The sequence below is a fragment of the Choloepus didactylus genome, chromosome 4, assembly GCF_015220235.1.
Source record: "Choloepus didactylus isolate mChoDid1 chromosome 4, mChoDid1.pri, whole genome shotgun sequence".
NCBI classification, from domain to species: domain Eukaryota; kingdom Metazoa; phylum Chordata; class Mammalia; order Pilosa; family Megalonychidae; genus Choloepus; species Choloepus didactylus.
Genome location: NC_051310.1, coordinates 137,282,994 through 137,297,196, shown reverse-complemented (window position 1 = coordinate 137,297,196; position 14,203 = coordinate 137,282,994). Strand labels below are relative to the sequence as shown.

General features: G+C 47.8%; 1 protein-coding gene across 3 annotated transcripts in view; it reads right to left on the bottom strand.

Annotated features, from left to right (window-relative positions):
• Window positions 1-14,203, bottom strand: part of FRMD5 (FERM domain containing 5) — a 295,156-nt gene that overhangs the window by 13,100 nt on the left and 267,853 nt on the right. For all 3 annotated transcript variants that reach the window (XM_037834108.1, XM_037834110.1, XM_037834109.1), the window contains exons 7-10: window positions 11,209-11,296; window positions 3,469-3,557; window positions 750-813; window positions 120-211 (exon numbers count right to left, since the gene is read on the bottom strand). In XM_037834108.1, the coding sequence (XP_037690036.1) occupies window positions 120-211; window positions 750-813; window positions 3,469-3,557; window positions 11,209-11,296 (333 nt within the window). The remainder of the gene's footprint in view (window positions 1-119; window positions 212-749; window positions 814-3,468; window positions 3,558-11,208; window positions 11,297-14,203) is intronic.

Here is a 14,203-nt window from a genome sequence, read left to right as displayed (position 1 = left end):
CCTTGTCATCTCATGTCTCCTTTCTCAGGTTGTCAGTCTGCCTGTTCATCATTTCCTCTAAAAGTAACCTGTGTGTCTTTGGCTCTGATAAAGACAGCCCAAAACATGTGTCCACTCACTTGTAAAAGGCCTGGTTCTCGATTCCACATTTCCAGAGGTGCTTGCAGGCTTCTGGAGTTGGAGCAAAATATGTGAGAATAATTTTCTTTTCCTACAAAAAATTCCACATAGAAACAGCTGAGTGCGGAGAGAGAAGTGAAGTTGGCCACTGCTGACCCCGAGCTGTCTGAAGGCTCTCCACAGACTCCCAGTGACAGTCTGCAGATGGGGATGGGGCTGCTCAGCAGCCAGCTAGTTGGAAGGGAAGGCTTGCAGGACTCTCTGAGCAGAGAGAGCACACCTGGTAAATCCAATCAGAGTAAATCCTAGTTGGCACAAGTTGAATCAGGAGAGCCCTTGGCTAGAAAATGGCACTTTCATCTGGAATTTTCACATGAAAGTAAAAGAATCTTACTTGGTATTTCCTGGAGGTCGGGGGATTTCTTCTTGGGTGTTATCAGTATGACCGAGGAAGTCCTGTGCTCCAGGGCCTAGCCACCCCTCCATACCTCACCCTCAGGACTTGTGCTTGGTCTTGGCTTGGCATGCAGGTGGCTTAGCTCTATCTGGACCACTTAGATTCAGCCCCAGCCATCAGGAACCATCCCAGTGCCCCAGCCTTCCCTGAAGAGGAAGAAGCCAGCACTCACCTCTTTCTGACTTACATATAAATAGAAAGTCTTCCCTTCGAATTTCAGCTTGGTCACCTCATTCCTAAAAGCACAAAGAGAGTTCCTGTTACCTTGTGGTAGGCTGCTTGTCCACAGCTAAGTCTTGTAGATGCATAGCCCACCCAGACTGGAGGGGGCTCCAGGCACAGACACAATTTTAGCCAAAATCAGAACTGAAACAAGACAGCAGTGCAGTGGCCTTAGAGAACAGTTGTTGGAACAATTCAACCCACAGTTTTCTGGTCATTCATACTTATAATAATAGGGTGACAGGAGAATTTCAGGCTCATCAACAGTGGCTGTAAAAGGGAAACATCTGCATGGAAAGTGAGTCTGGGTCTAGTGTCCGGGGTCATTTCAGGATTTGGTTCATAACACGGGTGCATTATCTGGATGGGACTGTCAAACGTAAGATGCCACAGATAGCTGATGAGGCCAAAGTTCAAGATATAGCAAATAATGAAAAACAATGCAACCGGGTTCTAAGGGAGTTGAGTCTTTCAGGTGACTGTGCCACTGGATGGAAAATGCAGTTTAATGCAGACGAATGTCAAACAATCTCAGGGAAGGGGGGTGGGGCAACATATCAAAGAGAGAGAACAGATTACATGGAACAGTCATGCAGCGTACTGACCAGGAAAGGGGCTTAGGGGTTATTGTAGAAAAATCCTTGAAGCCACCAGCCCAGTGAATGGCTGCAGTAAAAGAGGCAAACAGGATACTGGGGTACGTCACCCGCGGGACAAACACAAATCAGAAGTGACATGGTTACTGTACATGGCACGGCTTAGACCTCACCTCCACACACTGCTCACAGCCTTGGTTACATTTACAAAATGGAAAGATTAATGAGGTCTTAGGTGAATGCCCCTGAGAGCCAGAGATCTAGGCCTCAGCATCAGTCCCTCATTCCCCTTCCATTTGGCACACACAGCTGCTCTCTGGAGCCACAGGCTCTCTCTACCTCAATGGGGACAGAGTCCTTATTTTTCTACCCAACTGGGACCCCCAAGGAGGTCTGATCATGCACATCTTCCTTCACTTGGCTTCTTCCTCTTTATGATTTCTAGGGAGATTACCTCAATATCCTAGGAAATAGCAGAAAGGTAGTGAGACCCATGCACCCAGTAAACTGATGGATAATCCTCAGGGTCTGACAGAGGAAGGTCACTCATCCTCTGTAGTCCCAGAAGTCATGGCTGGCTCAGGATGCGAGTCCACAACCTCTGGTCAGCAGTTCTGAGCTAACGCAAGCAACATGGTATTCCTTCCCTGGCTCATTCCCTTGTAGTCAATCAATCAATCTCTCATGCACACACAGGATACAATAAATATCAATTGATTAATATATAGACAAACATCTGGATCATCTAGGCTCCAACAAACAAGATAGGAAAGTAAAGGGTAGTCTTGAAAGTGAGATTGGTTTACATCTGTTATTACAAAGTTGAGACAGAGTGAAGAGGAGACTTCCTGAAGTGGGACTTGAGAGAAGTCATCAAATGAAGAGGGTCTGAGAGAACCAGGTGAGTATCATGACTTCTGGGTGGGAAGGGAGAATTTAGGGATTGCAGGTCCTTGAAACAGGTGTGTCCTACTTAGTTCCATACAAACACACCCCCTGTCATGAGACAGTACCCCAGTCTAAATGTGGCTCAGGATGTGGGCCCTCTAGAACATCAAATAACCCAGGAGAGCTATGGAAAAGAGACTCCAGCCCCGCACCATCTTCCGCAGAGGGGGCAGTGAAGTGGGCCAGCTTGAGAAAGCCTAGGACATGGATGTGTTGGGATGTTCAGAATTCCTGTAAGTGCTTCTGGAGAAGGCAAAGCCTGGGGAGCAGACATCCTCAGCCAAGGTTCTGCTGGGCCAAGGGTAGCCACCCGTTTAAGCCCATGTGAGGAACTGGCCAGCTGAGCCTTGGCAACCTGAGGCCCAAGAAGGTATAAAAATCACTGGGGCTTAACAAAATATGCAAAATGTTCTCACGAGACTGAAAGATGTTTGCATGGGCCAACAAAAGGGTCTCTGGGATAGCCAAATTAACAAACATGAGTCTGTGTTGCATCAGCTCCCAGGAGCCATCCAACAGAACACACCCTCACAAAGGCAGGGGCAGGACAGGAAACAGTTCAGAGTGGCTAGAGCTGAGGCAGTGGCTCTTGTCTGTTAGAGGTGGGAGAGGAGAGAAGGAAGAAAGGGTTGGGGTGTGACAGGAACTGGGGTTGGTCTGAGGAGAGTGTTTTGCTAGGAGCAACACGGGACTTCTAACTGCCCAAGGGTCATTGTCTGATTAGAAGAGAGGGTAAGGGAGTAGGACCATCCATGGAGAAGCCCTAGTAGAGCCAGCTCAATAGGGTTGGCTATGGCCCTAGCGGGTTATGGTCCCAAGGACTTGGTCCTCATGGGAACTTTGCTTCCCTGACATTGACTCTAGCCCCCGGCCTCTCATCCTTCCCAACAATCAAGCCTCCACACCCTTTCTCTCTCTGGAGAGGCTGTCGGCTCTCAGGAACACCCCTTTGGAAGACTAGGATCCCTAAAGACAGACCACTACCATCACCAGTAACTGTTATCAGCACAAGCTTTGCAGAGGGCTCAGAACCACAACTGCCCCATCACAGTCAAAGGGCACGGGAGCCGTGGCCCCTCCCTAGTCAGTGACGTCTAAAGAGCCTTGTTTAGAAATGACACTCACCACTTAATGAAGTGGACCCTCTTATTTCCTTGCAGAACAACAAACCCAAAAGGAGTGAAGGCCAGAAATGCAGCATTTCCTGACACATCCTGCAACACATAAAGGGGGAGGATGAGAAACACACTTGTTTCCAGGAGATACAGCCTTGAATACTTGGCAGGAGGTCACAGAGGGAGGAGCATTGCCTTTGGAGTCACAGGACGATGGTTTGCCTCTGCCTGGCCACTTGCCAGAGGTGTGCCCACAGGCAAGTTACTTACCTTCAGTGCCCTTCTCTGTAAATTGTACATTATAAAGATGGCAACCCTGGAAGGTTGCTGTGAACATCAGAGAAAAATGGCAAGCCCTCTTACATTGCTGGTGGGATTGTAAATGGTGCAGCCACTTTGGAAAACACTTTGGCAGTTCTTCAAAATATTAAACATAGAGTTACGAATATGAGCCCGCAATTTGTCCATGCAAAAACTTGTACATGAATGTTCACTTCAGCATTATACATACTAGCCATAAAAAGTGGAAACATACCAAGTGTCCATCAGTGGATAAACAAAATGTGGTGTATCTACCAGAATGGAATAATATTCAACAATAAAAAGGAATGAAGTTCTGACACATGCTACAACTTCGATGAACCTTGAAGACATTATGCTAAGTTACAAAGGGCTACATACATTGTATAGTTCCATTTGTATGAAGTATCCAGAATAGGTAAATTCATACAGACAAAAAGTAGATTAGTGGTTGCCAGAGGCTGGGGGGAGAGGGAATGGGGAGTGACTGCTAATGGATGCGGAGTTTCTTTTTTGGGGTGAAGAAAATGTTCTAAAATTAGATAGTGATGATGGTTGAACAACTCTGGGAATTTACTAAAAACCATGAAATTGCACACTTTAAAAGGGTGAATTTTATGGTAAGTGAATTATATCTCAATAAGATGTTAATTTTTTAAAAAAGAGAATGAGACTTACGGCCTTTTGACCATGGGCTTCCTCAGGAAAATATAGCTGCAGAAACAAGAAGTAACTGGCCAAGTGGAACAGTTGTCACCAGCCTTGGGCCTAAACCAACAGCTGGGGCCTCTGGTTACCTGGCACTGTCAGTTTGTAAAGATGAGGCACATGAGTGGGGCCCTGGAGTTTGGCTCTTCTGGGCACTCCAGCCTTCAGGTTTGCCTCCTTGGCATGGAGCTTCAGACTGATGGTTCCTAAGAGCAGCTGGGCCAGTATAGGGCCTTGTGAGCCTTGCCTTAGAGCAAAATGCAGTTTTGCCATCTGGGCCCATGGAATAAACTAAGTATATGTTTTACAAACATTGCCAATGAATATATTTGTTATTATTGTCCTTTCCTTGGGGTCTGTTGTGACCCAGACACTTGGCTACAAGCACAGTGTCATTCAACCCTGGGCATAGCAAAAAGCTGTTTAAAAATAAGCTGAATGGAGATGCTGCAAAGCCATGGGCTGGACTTCCTCCTACCTTCCAGCAATGCCTAGTAGTGGTTTTTAATATCTGAGTACCAGGTATTGCACACAAACATTATTCCTGCCAGAAGCACTAGGGCCAAACTGGCAGACTTGGTGGAGATGTAGCTTAGGGCAGGGTGGCCTTTGGGGAAGGGAGAGCTTTGCTCTCTGGGCAGCATGCCTCAGATGGGAGGGTGGGCACCTGGGCACCTCGGCCACTCACTCACTGTGCAGGCAGGAGGCCGGGGCACCAAGACTGTAGGCTTAGAAAGAGACGTGAAGGTGGAGACGTTACCTTGTTTGTACTGGTACAGAACCCTACGGGAAATATTATCAGATGAATGTTTAGGACAAGGAGGTAGGTCCGAGAGGCCAGGCTGGCTGCAGTGAGGGAAGTACACACCTGAGGAAAAATGAGAGGAGGGCACAAGGCAGGCAGGGTTGGGGGAGGGATCTTGCAATGCTCTGCAAGACAGAGGAAAGGCCTGGCAGGAAGAACAGATGGGAGGGCAGAAACAAAGGGAAGGGTGTGCAGAAGGGTTCAGCTTGAAAGAATGGGGGAAAGAAGTGGGGAAGGGAAGCAGAGGGACAGGCAGGGAAGGGCCTCCTTCTTGCACCCTTGGCCAGGTCCCTCATGGTGGTTGTGCTTAGGAAGCGCTAGTGGCTGGCTGTTGTTGATATTATTATAGATGCTGCTAATTAGCTGCGTTTGTTGAACTTGATACAAAATTCTTTTAAAACACCATTTTACTATTTTTCTGGATGTTGACAAATTTAAATTTCACTGGTTAGAAAATGAGAACATGAGAAGTTGGGGTTAAAAAAGAGAAATTATTCATTGTTAGGGGATCATAGAGAAAGGGGATTTGTGTGATATGTGAAACTAAAGAGAAGGGGAAGGATACAGAGAAGGCTGGGATGCAGAGATCCAATAGTGTCATCCCAATGGCAGGCTTCCCTCTGGCCAAAGCAAAGGGAAGAGAGGGTTCTCCCACGAGGCGGTTGGTGCTGGCCTGGCTGCCCAGACCCACAGACATGTTGGGGTGGGTTCCGAGTGGAGGCAAGTGTTGGAGTGAGAGGAGAACAGCCTTTCCTGACCAGGCTGGCTGATTTGGAACAGGGAGCAAACTTGGAGTAAACTCCAATTAGAACATCATTCCAGTACGTCATTATAAGACCTTGCATATGAAGAGAGCAATTCTCCAAACTTTGAGGCTTCAAGTGCAGCACATGGAAATGAGAGATGCTGTAAGATTCCGGCAGTGAAGTGTCCATAAGAGGCGGTGGAAAGCTGGAATGTGTGCCACTTGTCTCTGGCACGAGAGGCTCAGCAAGCAGCAAGGAGCCAGGGCTTGGAATTATAGTGAGAAATCTCACCTCTGCACTGGCATGAAAATACAAACAGGCAGCCACGCTGACACTTTGTCTGGAACTTCCCCAGTTTCTTCTATCTAACATGGCATTCTTGTTGTGAGCCTGCCCTTGGGATTTGTGTGCAAAAATAAGTTACACATGACAAAAGGAGAAGGAAATGAGAATGAGGTGAGAAGTGACACCTATGGTCATAGCCTGTTCCTCAGATCCTCCCTCTTATCAAGCTGGAGTCTCTCACTCCTCCCTGTCCCCTTCCCCTCCAGATGAAATTAGGGCCCAAAGGGCTGAGGCATTAATGGATCTGGGAGGTGGAATAAAAACTCGGGCCTTGACAGCTACCCGCTCTACATCGCCAGCCCGCTCTACATTGCTGGCCGGCTCTACATCAGATAACAGTCAAAAGAATCTAGTTCACCTCTATAGTTGTAAAGTAAAAAAATCTGTTTTCAATTTTTCATCCTTGTAGAAAGAGCCTGCGTCTTGGTTTGGGGCCCCACTGTTTCATTTTTGCATGGTTACTGACTTACACCCTCTCCAAACATGTTTCCTCATTTGTAAAAGAAGGATGATACACACCTTGAGAAATAACACTTCGATATGATTTTAGGGAGATGGCCCAAATGCCTTCCTGCCCAGACATGGCCAAGGGTGTTTTCTTGGAGAGGGGATGGATTTTCACCCAGTCATTCATATGTTCATTTGGAACTCACCATCAAGCTTAACCTGCAATCATTCAACACCATCAAAGATTCATCCTAAGATTTTTGGAAATCGCAGCACTGACTGGTTCTTGAAAAGCAGGGGTCCCTGGCCACCTTTCCCAGTCTCCGACTACAAATGAAGTAGGCCTCTGTCTGCTGCTGCCCCCGAGGACATCCTGGGTGTGGCTGAGTCCGGACCACAGTGTTCTTTATTTTTGGCCTCTCAGGGTCACTCAGTTAATTCCCTCTCTGGGGCAGGACTTACACAGAGTCAATCTGGGTCAATGAAATCGCTATTATTCTTAAAAATCCTTAGGAATTTTTGCTCTTCCAGACACATATGCCCATACCCAAAAGAGCGCACAGCTGGGAACCTTTCCATTAACAATGAGTCAATCATGAAAATCACCCAGTTTAATATACTTAAACCTGGCCACAAGAAACGAGTGGAAATGAGGAGTCACCCCATGAGGGCTCAGAATGGATTCTTGGAGGGAATATGTCATCCGAGCGGCTTTGTTCAATTTCTTCATTTCAGCAGGAAACCCAACATGCTCCCCACAGTGCAGCCAAGAGGGGTCCACCCAAGGATGAAAGAGAGTCACCCCTGATCCTTCTTGTTCTGGTTCTCTAGGTCAGAAGCAACTTTTCAAAATGGGGGTCGGGAGAATTTCTTATTTAGAGAGGAGGCTAGGCGGCAGGATTATGAAAGTAAAGATCTTATTTTAAGGGCAGAGGAATGAACACTGTAATTTTATTTCTATGGTTGATCTAACCTAGATCCTGCTTGAATCAATTTTCTCCTGGTGAGACACTGGTGAACTTATATTAAATTTTTATGTGGTGATTTTAGTAATCTTGTGAGACTTTTGTCCTTTCTGCATCAAAACTGGCAGTGAGTCCTGCTTTGTTACTAAATAAATACCACCTCTCCAGAAGGAAGACCATGTACGATAACTGAAAGAACACTGAGAGTCAGACAGCTCTGAGTTCGAGTCCCAGCACAGGCCTTACCAGTAACTTTGGACACCTTAGCTAGTCCCTTGGAGGCTCAGTGTTCTTATCTTAAAACAAGTTCAAGAATATATGCTTAGCAGTATTCTTGTAAAGGTTAAATGAGAAAATGTGTCTAAGTGCCTGGCGTTTTCAGGTGCTCAGTAAATGGCTCCATCCAAATAAGCCACTCATGGTGATAAGGCTGAGTGCCGGCTGGGTACCTGTGACAGGTCTGACAACTCCACAAACCCTGAGGGCAGCCCCATCAGTTGGGGCCAGTGGAAGAGTGTGTGTGGCTACAGTTGGGCCTACAGGAGACCCAGGACAAATGGCTAGTCTCAGGGCCAGCTGGATGCAATAAAATGACGGCTCCTGAGGTTGGGGAGGTGGCAGGGCTGGGGAACAGATGCAACAGTGGGCCACCAGTGGTTTGCTCCATTCTCCTCCACCTGCTCTAGGCTTGGTCTTCTGGGGGCTCCTGAGGGCGGTGGTGGTTGGCGGAGATGCAGAGGGCAAGCTCAGGGTTTGGGCGCCATTGCAAGCCAGCTAGCTAAAGGAGCCCAGTGGCTGCCTACCAAGGGTGTGTTCTTCCTCTTCCCAGGGCCAGATAAGGACATTCTGAGTGGAAAGAAACCATCAGCGTGCCCAGGAAAAGCAGCAGCTTCTTAATCAGCCCAGGAGAACAGAGCCCAGCCAAAGCGTTGTTCTCTCTTTTAATTATCAAGACGATTCCTCTTTTTCTGGCCTCCCTAGGGCTGTGTGCCCCAGATTCCCTGGGCCCAGTAATTGCCTCTCTGTTAATAGAAATCATCAGTATTTATTACACCTAGTGCTCCAGCTTATTTCAGCTCTCCTTGTAGCAACATTAAGGCAAATGCTTTGTAGCATATCACTAAAGTGACTCTACTTAATGACAAGAGTAAAGGCTCCTGAACTCTTCTCTTTGTTCAGGAGGGCTGAGGAAATCATGAGCTGGAGCCCAGTGAGATAAGCTGAGGGGCCATGTGTGAGGCCTGCCATGGACCTGGGTGAGCAGGAGGCACAGGGACCACGCAGGGTCAGGGTCCAGAAACCCAGTGAGCTGAACGCTCCTACGCTCTCCCCAAAGTAAGTCTCCTGGGGGCTTCTGCTCCATATAGGGCACTTGGGAATGGGAAGTGACTTGAGTTCCAAGTCTTGCTCTCACTTAGGGTTTTGTGAACTTTGGCCTCCTGAAACTTCAGTCTTCTTATCTACAAAACAGAGAACATAATATCCACCCCTCAGGGCTGGTGTGAGGATTAAATGAGGATATAATGTGAAAGGACTCTGGACCTGCCAGGGAAGGCATGCCACAAACGTCTCTGCCTCCCTTCCTCCTGCCTTCTAGGAGTGGAGATGAAATGGCGCATGAAATGATTTGGGGTTGGGCCTTGCACAGCACCTGGGATGAACGCTGATTCCTTCTGCAGTTTCTGCAGTTTCCTCAGCCTCCTCAGCCTCCTTAGTGTCTGAAGATGAACAAGGTCGTAGAGACAGGGCTGAGCCAGGAGTCCCACGGCGCAGGGGTGCATGTGGGTCTGAGCTGGACAATAGGCTGGCTGCCACTACAGCTTCCAGACCCCCACGGGCCACATCGGAGAGCCCCCCACACACCTCTACTCAGGTCACTGTCTGCCCACCTCTGTGTGCCCTGCCCAGAGCCCCTTCTCTCTGAGGAAGCAGGTGCTGCATGTGGCCTCAAGGGGACTGGGCAGGTTTGGGGTTAAACCCAAAAGTGAACTCAGTACTTTACGATAACCATATCTATCTTTAGGTACCTCTGTCTTTTAAGATACTGGAGTGACTCAGCAGTTCAGGGAGCAAGCTATTGAGCATCTACTGGGTGCTTTTATACAGATGTGGAAAATGAGGCTCAGAGAAGCTTCCCATGACCCCAGGAAGCAGGAGACCAGGACTGAGGCTAACTTTAGCTGACTCCGAAGCTCTTTTCCCTCCTTTCTGGGAGCCCTGCTGATAGTATCTGGGCACTTTACGGAGCGCTTTACACTACATCTGTTAGGAAGCTTTGCTAAGTCATCTGTGAACATCCATATGTTAAGTCTTTGGTATAAACAGGCAGGGATGTGTTTGCGGACAGTGCTGCCCCTACTACCCCCTGCAAAAATGAAGGAGTTATTTAGCAGCAGGCTGTGCTGGTGGATAGAGCACTGGGGCAGGGAAGGCGACCAGGGTTTCTGAGCGTCAGAATGTTCTCAAGGTTCATATTAGACGTTTCAGCATTACATCCTAGGCAAGAACAAATCCCCGTCACCTCACCAAGGGCCGAAGAACACACTGCTCTGACTCCACATCACTCGATTCCTTTCTTTCTTTTCCATTTAATTTTTGTTTGAAACTTACATAGTCCTTCAGTAATTATGAAGAAAAGGCCTGTGTCCTCCTGCTCCCATCTGATACTGTCTCTCTTCATATTGGTTTAACAGTTGGTTTTCCTGGTGCTGCAAGAGCCTCTCCAGTAATGGAAAGAGTGAGAGGCAAAGATGTGTGGAAGCCGAGGCCGAGACCAGGAATGTTGAAGCAGTTAGGGACGTGGAGATGGAGGGGAGGGACACGGCCACAGAAAGGCAGGAAGGGGCCATGGGCTTTCACTGCTCTCAGAGGATGCTGTGGCTGCCTGAGATCATCTCCAAAATGCCAGACACGTGAGTAATTGCAGAGGTTTTCTCTGGGCAGAGCCTCCCAGGCTGGTTCCCTTCTTACCCTCACAGGCACGTAATGGAATTATATGTGACTCCACTGCAGTTCTGTGCAGTGACTCAGGACACTGCAGTCAATAAAACCCACTCTTGGGAAAGAAACTAGATTACAGGTTGAAGAAGGGTTGGCAGTCTGCTGAGCCACCTCCGATCACTTCCTGTCAGGGGCCTTCCATGTTCCTCCCTTTTCATTTCCACCAAATTACCCACTGCTGCCAAAGTGGGGCCCCAGTTTCAGATTTATTATTTAGATTGACTTTGCCTTGGATCTTCCAACACTGACATGGCTTCACAAGATTATACAGCAGAGAATCCAGAATGAGACATTTTCTTTGTCATCTGTCACTGAATGAGCCGGTCATTCAGATACTGAAGGGCGCTGACTGGCACAGGCACATGGGCCCATGCTGTCTGGCACCCTCTAGAGGAAGCAAGGTCAGTGCTGCTTCCAACAAGGGGGAGCCTTACCTTACACGGATGAGGATCCACTCCATACGTCTCCAATGTCTGCGCTTTTCTTAAAAAGTTCAGTTCTGATGTTGCTGGTGTTTGACCACTGGAATAAAGAATATGAGATGATTGAAGGGTTTCCTGTTCTCACAGGTTCCAATGAGGCAAACTCTATTAGGAAGTGCTCAGGGAGAGTCACGTACTCTAGGTTTTCCATAGAGTATGTTCCCTGCTCTGTTCCAGGACCAACTTCATAGACTTTTATCTAGGATCAAAAATCAGGTGTCTTCAGGGATTAGGCCAGCTACATAATGAGTGACCTGGGCTGAGTATACTGCAATAGGGAGTGGTGGGGTCTGTGGCAAACTGGGGAGTACCTCACCCATCTGACAGGGGCAGTTGCTTCTCAGCTCCAAGATTGCAGTCATATGGTCTCTGCATTGTTAGATATTCTGATTTTTAAAGAGAAGTCAGAGATACTTTTATGTAGTATTTCATGATTTTAAAAACTATGGAGGCAGAAAGAACTCATCTGTAGGCTGGCTGCAGCCCATGGATTTCTTGTCCGATTTGATCTCGGTTATCGACTGAAGAAGGGGCCTGTATATTTTGCTGTTGCCACCCAATCCTTTTTATTTACCAAAAGACAAGATGGAGGTGTAGGGTGAAGAGAAGCGGGAAGAAATAGCGCTGAGCTCTTCAGACTCCCATAACAGCTCTGTTTGCCCACAGGGTGATGACTGTGGAAAGGAAACAAGCAGAAAAAGGAAAAACCATCCCCAGTGCCACACAATGTGAAGAAGGGGCTTTAGCATCATTCCCCTCCTGGCTGCCTCCTTAGCAGGTGTTTAATGAGCTCAAAGCAGACCCAGCAGCAGTAGCACCTTTGGTTCTCTCATGGGTCCAGAGCCCTGGTGAAGCAGATGTACTTCTTCGGATGTGGTTTCAGTATGAGGAGGGGTGGGCCATTTATGAAGTCAACAACTGCTCTAATGGCTGGTGGCAGGACTGTTAGCTGCTAATTTCTAAGTTGATCTGATTTGCCTCAAGTAATATGACAGGGCCCAAGATAAGCCAGCCCAAGAGAGAGGCAGGCCAGATTCCCTGTGAAGTCTCCTTTGAAGGTGTCAATCAGTCTGCACCTTTACGTACCAGTCTCTATGCTATTTGCTGTAAACTATACAAAGAAATATGGTGCACAGTCTTGGCCCTCAAGAAACTTAGAGTTGTAGAAAGGAAACTCAGACATGATTTTTTTTTTTTTTTGACATTATCAAGATGTGGCTGAACCTGTATATGTAGGTGTTGCTAGTGCAGACAACTTCTATTGTCACAAGAGCACCCAAGATACAGGGAAGAGCTTTGGAAAACGCTTACAGAATGCAAGCGGGCTGCCTGTGAGCTTCATCACCTGGCAGGCACGGGCTGGGCACCAGAGGTGGCTGGAGCACAGGGCACCCCTCCAGGGAGCTTCCTCAGTGGCGGGAACAGCTCAGCCTGGAGGGTCAGGGGCCCTGTGGGTCCACTCACTGCTGGAGGCTGCCTGAACCTGCAGGGCCCTCAAAGCCGCCATCATTTCCTGGGGGATTCCCTGCCTTGAATGAAATTTCTGCAGGAATGTTCTCACTGCTCTGACATCTGAAATCCTTCGGGCAGCGCCTTCGGTCCAAGCCCAGCCCGGATCTCTTCTTAACTTACCCCAAAGGTCTGTGTTTATTCTCCCTTTTGCCACAAGGGGTCGCCTTTTCTCTAACAGAGTCATGGGCAGCACTGGGAAAGGCTGCGCCACAGCACTGGGAAAGGCTGGGAAAGGGGTGGGAGTCATCAGATGCCACCTCTGAGCCCCGGCTACATTCCTCTAGGAGGATGAGGACCTGGCTGTGTAGTGGGCAAGGGGGTCTGCTTGTAAAGGCTTAAGGAGGCTTTATGTGTTTGTCAGTAAACACAGAATTTAACCTGAAGTCTTTCAGTGACGGTGAAGGGTTTTGGTTTTTCTGTTGGCAGGGAGGGGAGTCAGGGCAGGAACTAGTTTAAGCTTAGTCTTATCATTAGAAATATTTTTTTGTTTTTGTTTTTGCATAGTCTTTCCCCAGAAAGGTAGTATATAAATATTTTAAAAGATTTTTTAAAAATCATAATATATTAAAATGATATAGCCTTTTATTTTATGACACTGCATTGTATGTAACTGTTTTCCTCACAGTTTAATGCCACATGCAGTGGAGCTCAAATACCCTTGTTTTAGATGAGTCTTTGTAGAAAATCCTATTTCATGTGGGTGAAAGGATGCATTAACACTATTTTATGGGATTCAGAATATCCTGGGTGAATTAAGAGACACTGAGAAAAACAAGCCTCCAAGCTTCAAGCTGCTTCTCCTCCACTTCCTTCCATTTAGGGTCAGGGACTCCAGGTAGGGTGTGTGTGCATGGGGTGGGAGGGTGCGTTAGGCCATGCTGAAGACACTGTCCCCAAACCAAAGTACTCTAAGGACACCCATGGCATTCATGAATCAGTGCCAGCCCTGTGCAATCCCATCCACTGGCCCTGAGCCACTTGTCACACTGTCACAGATTGAAAGCACAGGCTCACCTGCTTTTCACATCCTCACTCAACCTCTCCTTTCTTCTTTTATCTTTTTTCCCTTCTGCTGTTTCTTTGATAGTTTTTTTCTTCCTTTCCCCGTTTCATGCTTCTTCCCCATTGTCTTTTCCTTTATCTTAGTGAAGCAAATAGCTTTCAAAGGCCAACCCCTCTCAGTTTTCCCCACAACACAACTTCCCTTTTGCCTTTAAGCCCAGCTCAAATCACTCTTCTTGGAGAGTGAGCCCTCAGGGCTTGGGGTTATGCTGTCAGCGAGTCACTGAAAATGGTACATCCCAGGTCAGGAAGGGTGGGTAGCCTCCCCCTGGGTCAGTGAGCCGGCTGTGTGAGCAGAATGCACAGCACAAGAGCCTGTGGGCTCAGGTTGTGTGTGTGTGGGGAGCAGCATGTGTGTGACAGTATCTGGGGC